Source organism: Symphodus melops (assembly GCF_947650265.1).
Source record: "Symphodus melops genome assembly, chromosome: 13".
Lineage (NCBI taxonomy): Eukaryota > Metazoa > Chordata > Actinopteri > Labriformes > Labridae > Symphodus > Symphodus melops.
In genome coordinates, this window is record NC_136703.1 from 6,900,227 (window position 1) to 6,913,690 (window position 13,464).

Consider the following 13,464-nt stretch of genomic DNA (forward strand, 5'->3'; position numbering starts at 1 on the left):
CTCGGGATACCAAATGGTTCAGTTCATGAGCTTTTAACCAAAAAGTCATATTTTGTCAGTGAACCTACGATGTCATCATAGTAATGGTTTTCTTGCATGCCAGCAAAAAAAACATCACTAAGGAGAGGGCCTGTAGTCTCCTACAGGTGTTGAACCTCCACTGATTCTAAGAAATCTTTTTCTGAACATACAAACATTCTGCAGTTTACATTATACTGAATGATGGTAAAATATAATGAATTGGTTGAAGTATATTTCAGACTGTTTGTGATTAAGCCAATAAATTCAATCCTTAAATAATAAATTATCAAAAACGTCTCCCACTACAACAGACAGTTAAACCAGACCAAACTCAAGTCTATACAAAACAACTCTAAGCAAGAAAAAGTGTCGTCAGTTTGCAAGAAACACAAAAACAAGGATATGATGACGCAGCTGGTGATTTTAGGAAGCAGCAAAAACAAGGATTTATTAAAAGTAGTACATAAGTCATAAATGTAAACATTCAGACACTTTTAGTAAATACAAAAGAAAACAGATGCACGTTGTTATTTCAATTACAAAATAACTTAATGGAACTAGATTTTCTACTCTATCCCTTAAGTAAAGGGAACTGATTTTTATTGCATGTTATTACACCTTAGTTTTCATGTTGTGTTACTTCATGTTGCGTGAGATTTGGTGTAAAAAAAAGTTTCCCTGCTGAGCGACTACCAGATTACAGTCAAGTTGCTGATTTCATGAGAGAGGTCAGTCTTTGATGGGTAGACCACCTTCAGGTTTCCGTCCTGGTCCACTGTTCGAACCTGCTGGACTGTGAGTTCACCGGAGCTCTCACAGCTGGCTGCAGGTTCTTGTGGGCCGTCTCCTTCCCCATCTGACCCCGCCTCCTCTTTATGCTCTGCTGTGAACTTGTTCAACTCTGCCATTTTCTGCGTGGAAACAGGAAATGTTTACAAATGGAATCACAGATACGATACATATTTTTACGTATGCATTCCTGAAGTTTTCAAGAAAATGTCAGCAGCCTGCCCTCTGCCGTCTTCCTGAGTTGCTGAATTTCAATAACACAACAACAAGAAAAGAAAGGCTCTGAGTTGTTAACACCCATAAATTCTATTACAGTTTGTCCTCAGCATAGCTCAGTACAACATCCATAGTGTCAACTAGTGTATTGAGTATACTGGGTTGAGTTGCTTTACCCTCAGTAGGACCTCTTCGGAATATAAGGATCAACTTTAGGTGCTTTAACCAAGAGGAAAAACTAAACATAAATATGAAAATAAAAATAACGTTTTTGTAAACTTATCTTTAACTTAATGACAGAAAAGTTGAACTTACTGCAATCAGGGCGTCCATAACATCTTTGCAGGTCTGCAGGCTGGCTGCACTCGTCACCTCCAAGAACAACTCTTTGGTTGTCTTCCTGATCTGAGGGTTCACAATAAGCTCACCGTGTTATTATTTATTCTGTTTAATGTAAAGAAACAGAGACAATGCATCTCAAAATTAACGTTTTTTTTTTTTTTTTTCTTTCGTTTGCTGAAAAATCAGCTCCATTGTAAGCCTTTGATTATAGATGACTGTAAGACACGATAATGAAAAGCAACAAGTAAAGCAACAGACTCACCTTGGTTTTCTCACTGTTAGTGATTGGCGGAAAGGAGATCACATGACCCTCTGCATCCACGAGGCAGGGATAGAGGGCCTTTCCTTTTAGAATCTGCAAGTATCTGTGGAAAAATGTGATTAGTTTAGAGACTATCTAGGAGCAACAGAAACAAACATTTGTATATTACAAGTACAACTAATGCTCTTAATATGGATTAAATGATGAGTGCACTTTCAAGCACTACAGCACTTTATTTTTATTCTTACTGTACCATTCCAGTGTAATCTTTGACACACAGGGACATTTTTCTTGGTCATTTTCAACCATGTCTTTTTATCTGCTTTGTTTTTGTCCACTGCTGTAGATCAACATTTCCTTTCCGCGAACAATAAAAGGTCTGAACTGACCTGGAAACACAACATTAAAATATCCGAGGATGAAATACATCAAACCCAAGCTGTCGTTCAACACTTTGATAACACTTTTATGAAAACTTTTACACTCTAGGATTGTGACAACCCGTATGTCAAAGTGAAGGTAACAGGGGGGAAAAAAAGATCTATGCTCAGCAAATACAGCACATGCTTGTAGCTGAAGACAATGTTTAAAAAAATCAGACATTTATTTGTGAACCAAAGTTCACATTATGTACAAAGACTCCTGTCACTCTGAGTCCATAACAACAACAATTCATGCTTTTATGTATTGTACAGCATATCTATACATTCTATTTCTGTTCAATCCTTTAAGCCCGTGGTATATTTTGTCCTAGATAGATAGATAGATACTTTATTGATCCCGAGGGAAATTCAAGGCATCCAGTAGCAGTATACAGACAGGCAGGACACAAGACATTAGTTACAATACACACCCGCTGTCCCCCCTCCCCTCTGTATACAAAATCCCCCAAACAAGATATAGCAGCCCCTATGTGACTAAGAATAAACATAATTACATGTTAAACCTGTGCAGTTAGCATTAGCAGTTAGACTTAAAACTAATATAGCATAATGTACATAACCTGTGAGGAGAGAAAAACATGTGTTGGTTAAAAGAGACCTGTAAACAGTTAAAGAGCCTTAAAAACAAAGTGCTGACCTTCTAGAAACTAGTTACATGTGCATGTACAGAGGTGTTTGAGCTTATGCCAGAGGTGCGAGTACAGTCGTTAAACAGTCAATGCAGGGATGCATATTGGCTCACCAACTTAAAGGAGCAGTGATTAGCATTACGTGTCCTAGACAATATGGTGAAACCAGGAGTGATTAGGGTGATTGTCGTTAAGTACCCAACTATTGAGGGGCAGATTAGCATTAAGTGTTGAAGACAATAGAGTGAAACTTGACCTAATTAGGGTGATCATGTCAACCATTACAGATGTAGCATAACACAACAGTAGGATGAAACCAGACATGATTATGGTGATTATCTTTAAAGTGACCTGTGCTCAGTAAGGTGACTATCAATATGCATTACAGTGTCCAACTGGGGGCTGACTCTGAGGTCAGCAGTGCAGATGAGGAGTGATAAAAAAGTGAAAAAAGAGTCCAGGGATCACCGTGCGCTTCTTCCCTGCCGTGACAGTGAAGTGTTGTACAGTCTTATTGCCAGGGGGACGAAAGAGTTCTTGAGTCTGTCCGTGGAGCACGACTGTGACAGCAGTCTTTCGCTGAACATGCTCCTCTGCCCGGTGAAGGTGCTGTGCAGAGGGTGGTGTGTGTTGTCCATGATGGAGAGCATTTTGTCCAGAGACCTCCTCTCTACCACTGTCACCAGTGAGTCCAGCTCTGTGCCCACCACAGAGCCGGTCCTCCTCACCAGTCTGTCCAGGCGTGCTGCGTCCCTCTTCTTGCAGCTTCCTCCCCAGCACACCACTGCGTAGAAGAGGACGCTGGACACCACAGACTGGTAGAACATCTGCAGCAGCTTTTTGCAGATGTTGAAGGACCCCAGCCTTCTCAGGAAGTACAGACGGCTCTGTCCCTTCCTGCAGGTAGTGTCCATGTTAGGCGACCAGTCCAGCTTGTCATCCAGCTGCAGCCCCAGGTACCCGTAGGTCCTGACCACCTCCACGTCGACCCCGCCGATGGAAACAGGTTCTAGATGTGGTTTGTTCCTTCGGAAGTCCACCACCATCTCCTTGGTCTTGGAGGTGTTTAGCTGCAGATGGTTGGCACTGCACCACGTCACAAAGTCCTCGATCAGGCTCCTGTACTCCTCCTCCTGTCCATCCCTGACACAAGCAACTATCGCAGTGTCGTCCGAGTATTTCTGCATGTGGCAGAGCTCAGAGTTATACTGGAAGTCAGAGGTGTACAGGGTGAACAGGACAGGGGAGAGCACGGTCCCCTGTGGTGCTCCGGTGCTGCTGACCACAGTGTCAGATGTGCAGTCCTTCAGTCTGACGTACTGTGGTCTCTCTGTGAGGTAGTCCGTGATCCACCTCACCAGGTGCGAGTCCACCCTCATCTCGGTCAGCTTGTCTCTCAGTAGGAGGGGATGGATGGTGTCGAAGGCGCTTGAGAAATCAAAGAACATGATTCTCATCACGCTGCGCCCTTTGTCCAGATGAGAGTAAGCCCTGTGTAGAAGATAAAGGATGGCATCGTCCACGCCCACCTTTGCCTGGTATGCAAACTGCAGGGGATCCTGTGCGTGTTGTACCCGGGGTCTGAGGTGTTGGAGCAGCAGCCGTTCAAAGGTCTTCATAACGTGGGATGTCAGAGCGATTGGTCTGAAGTCGCCTGGCTCACTGGGGTTCTTCTTCTTGGGGACAGGGGTGAGGCACGAGGTCTTCCAGAGCACAGGAACCTTTCCGAGCCGCAGGCTCATGTTGAAGATGTGCTGAAGTGGCTCCCCCAGCTCAGCAGAGCAGGCCTTTAGCATCCTGGGACACACCTTGTCTGGGCCTGCTGCCTTCCTGGGGCGGAGTCTCTTCAGCTCCTTGCTCACCTGGTCTCTGGTGATGGTGGGGGGGAGGGGGGATGGATTGTCACTGGAGGTTGTATCTGTTCTGGTGGAGGTGTTGGGGGGAGTGAGAGGGGGGGAGGGGGTGTGCAGAGGGGTGCTGGGGGGGGGGGAGGAGTGAGAGGGGGGGAGGGGGTGTGTAGAGGGGTGCTGGGGGGACAGGCACTGGCTGCAGCGACGGGGCTGTCGAACCTGTTAAAAAACAAGTTGAGCTGGTTTGCTCTCTCAGGGTCCCCGTCTTCTGCGTTGTTGTTTTTCTTTTTGCAGCCTGTGATGGTCTTCATGCCCTCCCAGACCTCTCTCATGTTGTTCTTCTGCAGCTTCTGTTCTACCTTCCTTCTGTACTCCTCCTTTGCCTCTCGGAGTCTGACCTTGAGTTCCCCCTGCACCCGCTTCAGCTCTGCCTGGTCTCCCTCCTTGAATGCCCTTTTCTTCCTGTTAAGGATCTCCTTGACATCGCTGGTGATCCAGGGCTTGTTATTCGGGAAGCAGCGCACAGTTTTAGTGGGAACCACAACGTCCATACAGAAGTTCATGTAGTCAGTTGTGCAGTGTGTGACCCCCTCAATGTCATCGCCATGAGTCTCTTGTAGGGCACTCCAGTCAGTGGTCTCAAAACAGTCTCTGAGGGCCTCCTCTGCCTCGGGAGACCACTTTCTGAAGGTGCGTGTAGTTATCGGTTGTCTCTGGATCATAGTTTTGTACTGTGGCTTTAGTAGGACCAGGTTGTGGTCGGACTTACCCAGAGGTGGTAGGGGGGTGGCTGTGTAGGCGTCCTTCACGTTTGCATACAGGAGGTCTATTGTCCTGTTCTTCCTGGTGGGACAGCTTACAAACTGGTGAAAGTCCGGTAGTGTGGAGTTCAAAGTGACATGGTTAAAGTCCCCTGAGATGGCGATGAAAGCATCCGGGTGTAGCGTTTGTAATCTTGAGGTGGTCGCGTGGATGACGTCACACGCAGTTTCGGCGTGTGCCCGGGGAGGAATGTAAACACAGAGCACGATCGCGTGAGAAAATTCCCTCGGCATGTAGTAAGGACGGAGACCCACCGCCAGCAGCTCGATGTCTTTGCTGCACGTTGCCTCCTTCACAGTAACATGTCCATGGTGGCACCATCTGTTGTTAATAAACAGCGCGAGTCCTCCTCCTTTCCGTTTGCCGCTGCGTTTCGTGTCTCTGTCCGCTCTCACTGTAGTGAAGCCCGGTAAATCCACGTTAGCGTCTGGGGTGTTTTTAGTCAGCCAGGTTTCTGTGAGGCACATTAAACTGCACTCTCTAAATGTCCGGTTGTTCCTCACAAGAGCAGCCAGCTCGTCTGTCTTGTTGGTTAGACAGTTTACGTTCCCCATAACTATCACCGGAACCGAGGGCTTGTACCTCCATCGCTTAGCCGCGAGCTTAGCCCTTAACAGAGCCCCAGCTCTACAGCCTCTATACCGCCGCCTCAGCTCCTCTGGTATCGGGTGAACGATGCCGGCTTGTCCCGCTGACCGGAGCGAGAGCAGCGTTTCCCTTGAATAGGAAAGTTTTCCGCTGCTATTTCCACGAAGGCACGAAAAAGTATCCATAGGATACATAAAGTTATACACTGAAGGTGTACTATAAAAACTATATAGTATAGTACTATAAAAACTATAAAAGTAGAAGTTGGCACAGAGCCACAACAAACGAATAACATATCAGACGAGTGCGACAGGGACGGAGCTACTGAAAGTGCGGCCACTCACGTCGGCGCACAGGTGCTATCTTGCTATCTTTGAGCCCTTGTACACTTAAAACATTCAATTTTCATTTAATAGCTTCAGTGACCTCGAACCTCGATCCATTTAGAACTATATCACGTACTTCAGCATCAAGTGTCATTCAAGTAGATGGATTTTTTTGTCTGGAATTCAATACGTTACTGGTAAAATTCAAACAAAGGTCCTGTTACAATACTACAAAAAATCCTGCACACTGCTCTTGCTAAGTATCACATCATCAATCGTTTGGTCCCCCTGAACCTTTGTGAAGTTCGTTCTCAAACAATTCCCCACCATGATGTTAAGAAGACAAACAGCAAACCTGCTGTGTGTGTGATCAGGTGTGTGACATTTAGTCTGATTACAATCAACAGCAGTGACACGGGTAGTCACCCATTCACATACAGTATATGAGGGCAAAAACACAAAAAAAACAACACATTGAACACTGAGACTCTCCCACACCAAAATGTAACTATTTTTGATTTTTATGTGATGTTTTTAATCAACAAAAAATACTGGCTAACTCCTGTGCACCATCTTAATTGCACAAATATCTTTGCAACATTTTTGTATTTGTGCAACTGAGACAGTGCATGCTCTTTTTTCTGGCAGGAGTATTTGGTAAACATAAAAAAAGTGTCTTCAGATTTTCAAGTGTTGACAAAGGTTCAGTATGTCTTAAAATGTTAGTGATGCCCTGCAGGAACAGTGTGCAAGATTTTTATCTCTTCAGGGTGATCGTTTGATGTACACTCCTACCTCCTGCCATATTTGGATGTGCAAACACCTCCTTTAAAAAATTGATTAATATGTAGTACTGTATAATATAAGACTGACAATCGGTAGATGTATTCATCTTGGCATCATTAAATAAGACACATTTAAAACGTGACCTTAAATAGTATCCTGAAAACATTAAAAACCTCTCTTTTTTTGGTAAAAAATAAGGTTTTTTTTTAAATTGAATTGAATCATCGCAGTGTTTGCTGGGCAGCATGTTCTGAACTGAGGAGTGATATGCTGCACTGACCTGTGGAGTCCAGAGACATTCTGCCTCTTCTTCTGCTTCCTCAACTCATCAGCCTCCAGCTGGATGTGTCTCATCAGCTCGACGGCCGTCATCTCCTTACGGCCCAGAGATGTAATCTAACAAACATTACAGTTTTATGTGAACGTTTCGTATTTTTTCCCCCCAGAGCTTTTCAGAGAAAATGTAAAGAAGAAGAGCCAACCGTTATGTGTAATTGTACCTTTAGCTCGGTAGGTGGCTTGACATCATAAGTCAGGGGCGCTTTGAGAAGCTGCACATCGTGAGTTGCGATGGTTGCAATTGTCCTTCTATCACACAAGTCATCATGAAGCTTCGTCTAGAAAAACAAGAAACATTTTTGTTAGGAGACTAATCACTTGGTTTCATTAATAGAAAAGCACTTCTCAAATAATGAAAGATGAGATTGAACTTACCTGAGCCATCAGGAATCGTTTGAGAGCATTCCCAGACTTCAGGTTCATGCCTCTGACAATGCAGCACACCAAGTATGGTCGCACATCTTTCACCTCTGCGCTCACTTTGACTGTGAGAGCTGCAGGAGCTTCTGAAAAATGGAGGACCCTCACCACCATCTTGTTCAGTTCCTCAACCTCATCCGGATCATCTGCCACCTTGTCCTTCTTCTTCCTCTGCTGCCTTTTCCCCTTGTCTGCGTTGCGACCCTTGTCTGCCTCACCTCCATCCTCTCCTTGCCTTCCTTTAGCCCTCAGGTAGTCGAGGATGGACTTGGTCTGACAGCCGTTGACCATCTTCTCCAGACGTTTGTCGTTCAATTTGTTGCCTTTGAAATTGATCTCCTTCAGCTTGGGACAGTCGCTCAGGGTGAAGGGGATATCACTCAGCTTGTTGTTTGAGAGATCCAGCACCTGGGAAAATATGTGCAAAGAGGAAAAAGTAAACCCAGGGGGTAGTTTAATAACTCTGGTAAAAAAGTACCAGCTACTTCCACAGTTTCAAGTAACAGGCAAAGAGTGAAAACACAACAAAAAATAGTGCATTGCTTTGGAGAGTACATTGATAAATGCTACAGTAGTTAGTCAAACTTGTTAGGATGGTACAGACCAAACTCTGTTTAAAAAAATGTGCATTTTGTTCTTTGTTGTCTGTCTGTCTGTCTAGTTGATAGCTAGGATGAAAGATGTACACCCCGAACAGGGACACTTCCTCTCAAATTCGGTTATACTTTTAACCAACATATAAGAATCTGTGTAACATAAAAATCCAATTTTCTGTACGAACTGCTTGGTGTATGGTGAAAGCAATAACGTGTTAGATTGTGTTTCATTATCCTGGCTGCGTGTGTGTTTGGGTGGGCAACAGGGAACAAATTCCAACTCACCTTTATAGCTGCTAGCTTTTGAACATCTCCACTCAGCTTCTCAATGGAGTTATCATAGGCCACCAGTGTGCTGAGGAGATCCAGTCGTTCAGAATAGAAATCAGACGGGAAATCCGAGATGCGATTTTTGGAGATGTTGATGTAAGAGAGCTTTGTGCACTTGCTGAGTCCCTCCGGCAGGAACTGCAGATTGTTACAACTCACATTGAGAGTGGTTAGCTCCTTCAGCTCAGTCAGTCCCTCTGGTAAAACACCGAGGTCGTTGGCTGATAGGTCCAGGACCTTCAGGGACTTGAGCTTTCCGACTACATTTGGCACGGAGGCGAGTTTGTTTCTGCACAGGATGAGGCTTTGAAGGTTTGTCAGGCGCTGGATGTCCTCATGGATCTCAGTTAAACTTGGACACTGGCTAACTTCCAGATAATTCAGCAGAGTGAGAGAATAGATGGCAGGGCTGAGTCCCCCGCTAGAGGAGATTCTCTCATCGACGGGTGAACCCTGTAGGACCAGTTCACGTCTCTTCCCTGTCGCTGCCTTTTCAATTTCTGGCCAATTCTCCATGTCATCCATGCTGCTAGACATCAGTTGGCAAGTAGGAAGAGAGACTAAAAAGCATTACCACTTCCTTTTGAATATTTCAGAATAAAATTCAATGTCCATTAAATACACCCATGGACTGTAAATATTGGCATATGTGCTGCCTCGTTGCAGAATTGTATTTTTTGTTAAAACTACATACTTTGTAAGTTTTAAGTTTGAATTGCCATGCAGGCTTGCTGAAGACTTTTAAGTTTCCGGAACATACTATGCTTTTATTCTGAAGATAACAACTCCGCTGTTGTAAAAACGTATTAACAAACATATTTTACATTTATCGATATAACGGTTGTCTTACGATGTAAACAGCAACAATTATACAATAAAAGTTTTTACATTTCACTTTTATAAATAACAGATACATCGACGCTGAGTAAAACGGTAATAATACGGTGACGACAATCCGTTGCGACAATCCTGCCACTGCGCATGTGCGCCGCGCTGATTGTTGTCAGTGGTGGTTATGGAGATGATATGGGACTACGAGCTGTCAACACTACGGTGATGTTAGTGGTAAGATATTTCTGTAATGCACGCAAGAAACACTTTTTAGTCTTGAATGTATATGAAAAAAAAGATGAGACACGGAATACGACAGTTGTCAGTACACTCTGTAAAAAACAGCCGGTTAAGATACCTTAACAATAAAGCTACTGTACGACGAGCCATGTTGGCAGGGTAATTAGTTAAATGTCCGCTAATGCCCCCGCCCAACATGCTCACCAAGAGACACTTCACTGTCCGACTGGCTGAGGAGGTTTTGCAGCTTTGTCGACGAACCACGGGTTAATGCATTCAGTAAATGAGCCTCTTGCATTTGACACTCATACAGTTAACGTCAGTGACGTACAATACAGTCAGAGCACGAAGAGGATGAATAAAATACAATTCAACACTGCTAGCTAACTAAATATGCCTTTCTATCTTTGTTGTTAATGTTTTGTGGAATTTATGGACTGAAGTGTTTTTTCTTTAAATCCTATTTTTCTTGAAATGTGAAATGGCTGTCTAATTGTTGTTTTTTCCAGAACATCAACGATTTTACCAGTATTATTGCATATTTATTATTTGTGTTTTATGTGTAGAGCACAGTCACAATTCTCTTCGTCGATTTGTAAAAACAGTGCTGAAGAAATACATGATTTTAAATTACAGATGCTCTAAATTGCTCATCTTTGCTTATTATTGCAAATATGAGTTTGACCATGAGCACCCTCATCAGAGCCCTGCAAAAGTAAAATGCTCTGTGCAATTTATTCAACTTAACTGAAAATCAGGGGTGACGATTTTCTATAGCGTTTAGGTCGTGTTGCCTGTATGGAAGTGATAATCCTCCAAACAGCCGCCCCAGGTTTTTATTATTTTGCACTTTGTGGTCTTATCAGAAAAATAACATTCCTATTATGCATTCTTTCATCGTACATTAGAGGGATGCCGAAGAAGATAGGATTCACTGTGGTAAACTCTTCAAGTCATGAGGACAACTTCAGTGCAAAGGAGCTGATGGTCCATGCACCCACGGTTAATGGCTGGAGATCCAGCAGGTACAGCAGCACTTTGGTTCATTATTATTATTATTATTATTATTATTATTATTATTATTATTATTATTATTATTCATGTCTTTGATCCCTTTTTTCTGCAGAGGTAAGTTTGATTTTAACACTCTGATTTGGTGGCCTCTAGAAAATATTCAATAATGTGTTCATGAAAATATCTGCAGACAGTGCTCATACCCCCAGCACATCACCCTCCAGCTGGGGGAGAGAAGCAGGGTGAGGAAGCTGCAACTGCTGGCTCACCAGTACTTGATCCCAGCCAAGGTGGAGTTCCACATTGGAGAGACTCTCCCTGAAATCAGCACCCAAGGGTTCCCTGGGCCACTTCGCAGACTAGGGTGAGACCACAGACTTGGTCACACTCATACAGTATTTGGCTTGAATCCTGTTTTTTCTCTCTTCACAAGACAAGGTTTTAAGTTCTTTTGCTGTTAGTCAAAGCAAGACCAACATCAAACATTTGAGTTTTTTATGTAATCAATGAGATCTACGGTCTCCTTGTGATGAGAGTCTTGTTCATGTATTTGGTGAAACTCCTTAGTCAAGTATAGCTTTGTTCCTTTGATATTTCTGCTTATGTGTCTAAATCAACCAGCGATGAGACACGTGCAGCCAAACTCTGCATCAAAGTAATGTTTGATCTCCAAAGAGTATTTGATCGGATATACAAAAACGAGCTACTGCCGGGGCGGCAGTAGCTCAGTCTGTAGGGACTTGGGTTGGGAACCGGAGGGTCGCCGGTTCAAGTCCCGGCACGGACCAAGTCCGGAAACTGGTCTGGTAACTGGAGAGGTGCCAGTCCATTTCCTGAGCACTGCCGAGGTGCCCCTGAGCAAGGCACCGAACCCCAAAACTGCTCTGGAGCGCTCGCTGTGGGCAGCCCCCTCACTCTGAGACCTCTCCATTAATGCATGTCACTAGAACCCTGTTTGTGCATGAGTGTGTATCTCGGCCTATGTGTGTGTTAGACAGAGTGTAAAAAAAAAACTGAATTTCCCCTCGTGGGATTAATAAAGTGTAAATTATTATTATTGTATTACTGTCAAACTTTTGGATTCCTTCACATGCATAAAAACATTTGTACAGGACATTATCAACACATTTTAAATGTAAACATGCTTTTCCTGGTCTTGTACATCTCAACAGAGGAGTTGAACTGAAAAAGTCCCGCACTACTCTCTTTGCACAGGTACGTGTCTTTGTCAGACAATGAGAAGACAGGCTTCAAAGCGCGGGAGCTGAAGTCCATCCATGTAGATGCCATTGGAACATTCCTGAGAATAACCTTCCACAGAAACTATGAAAACCGTTTCAATCTCTACAATCAGGTAAACTCAGCAACAGTCGTGATGCATTGAAAACACAAAAGAGGTCTGATACGCACTGTGAGAACAGTTATGTGCCTTGTTGTGTAAAGTAGTTGGGTTTGTGTTTCCTCCCAGAAAAACTGAATATACCAAACATTACCATTTAAGAACAATTATGTTCAACCATTAAAGTCTAAAGTGTGCTTTAGATCATTCAAATCTATTCATGAAATACTACAAACACATATTAGCCTTGATTTTGGCTGTATTAGGCCCTCAAGTAGCACTTAGCCTGCACTCAGTTTGGTATCCCACAGTATAGGAGAGTCAAGTCTCTCTATTTTAATATATCTTGTGGATACAGTGAATATTTTTATTGGTGACAATGCTTTTGATTCATACAGTGTTTAAAATAATAATTTAATAGGATTAGAACATAGCTGATGAAGTTGAATTAATAGTTTTGTAGCAGAGAGATTGTGTCTTTAATGGCTGCTTCATTAAACTCTCTTGAAGATGAATTTTCATTTATCACATCTCCACGTCTACCCTCATCTTTATGAGCTTTATTTGAATTACTACTGAAAGGTTAAAAAATGAAAAGAAAGAAAATGACTTATGGTTCTTTTTGATAAGCGTTTTATGATAATATGATCCTAAGATTCCCTCCATGTTACATTCTTTCACTGTTGATGACCATATCAAGACTTCACAGTTCTCTCTGATCATTTGAGTAAGGATTTACATTTTGAAGTGATGAAAGCAGTTTTTCCGAAGAATAATTGACAGTTTGTTTATTCCTGAAAGTATTATAAATGAAGCAGCGCTCATTGAAAAAAGTCAAAGCTAGTTGTAAGTACATTTTAAGATTGATTGAAATAGATTGTTTTCTAACTGAAGACATGAATTCTGTTTTTAGTGTAGGGTAAGAGTTTTAGAACCATTTAAAAAAAAAAGATTTTTACTCATTAGTTCAAGCTAAAGTAAGCCACCAAATGCCATTAAAAGACTTGCAAAAACTATTAATATACATGTTAGTCCCTCTTGCAGTACTGACTTCACTTATTGAAACAACTTCGTCCCCATCTGCAGATCTTTAGATCTGTAAAGAACAGGTCAAACATATGTCGTTGAATATTTGTAATTGGACTTTATATGTTGTGGTAATAGGTTGGATGTTACTCCATAAGAAACGGTGTGTTTTTGAGAGGGACTTGTGTGTTGATTCAATGTGATCAACAGAGTGACAAGTGTCAAAAATCTCTCCCTGATCCCCTCGGGAGTAAC

The 13,464-nt window shown here is 42.8% G+C and overlaps 2 protein-coding genes across 2 annotated transcripts in view; one reads left to right on the forward strand and one right to left on the reverse strand.

Annotated features, from left to right (window-relative positions):
* Nucleotides 1–439: 439 nt before the first annotated feature.
* lrrc47 (leucine rich repeat containing 47) lies at nt 440–9,321 on the reverse strand. The gene is made up of 7 exons (XM_079359103.1): nt 8,715–9,321; nt 7,789–8,241; nt 7,575–7,691; nt 7,355–7,470; nt 1,631–1,733; nt 1,342–1,431; nt 440–932 (listed from the first exon to the last, which is right to left on the reverse strand). The coding sequence occupies exons 1-7, from the start codon at nt 9,294–9,296 to the stop codon at nt 711–713; spliced, it is 1,683 nt and encodes a 560-aa protein (XP_079215229.1). The 5' UTR covers nt 9,297–9,321; the 3' UTR covers nt 440–710.
* A 268-nt stretch (nt 9,322–9,589) lies between these two features.
* cep104 (centrosomal protein 104) overlaps nt 9,590–13,464 on the forward strand; it is a 32,297-nt gene continuing 28,422 nt past the window's right edge. Inside the window, exons 1-4 of the mRNA XM_079359096.1 lie at nt 9,590–9,824; nt 10,739–10,855; nt 11,035–11,208; nt 12,060–12,198. Coding sequence (XP_079215222.1) covers nt 10,743–10,855; nt 11,035–11,208; nt 12,060–12,198 — 426 coding nt within the window. The 5' untranslated portion in view covers nt 9,590–9,824; nt 10,739–10,742. The remainder of the gene's footprint in view (nt 9,825–10,738; nt 10,856–11,034; nt 11,209–12,059; nt 12,199–13,464) is intronic.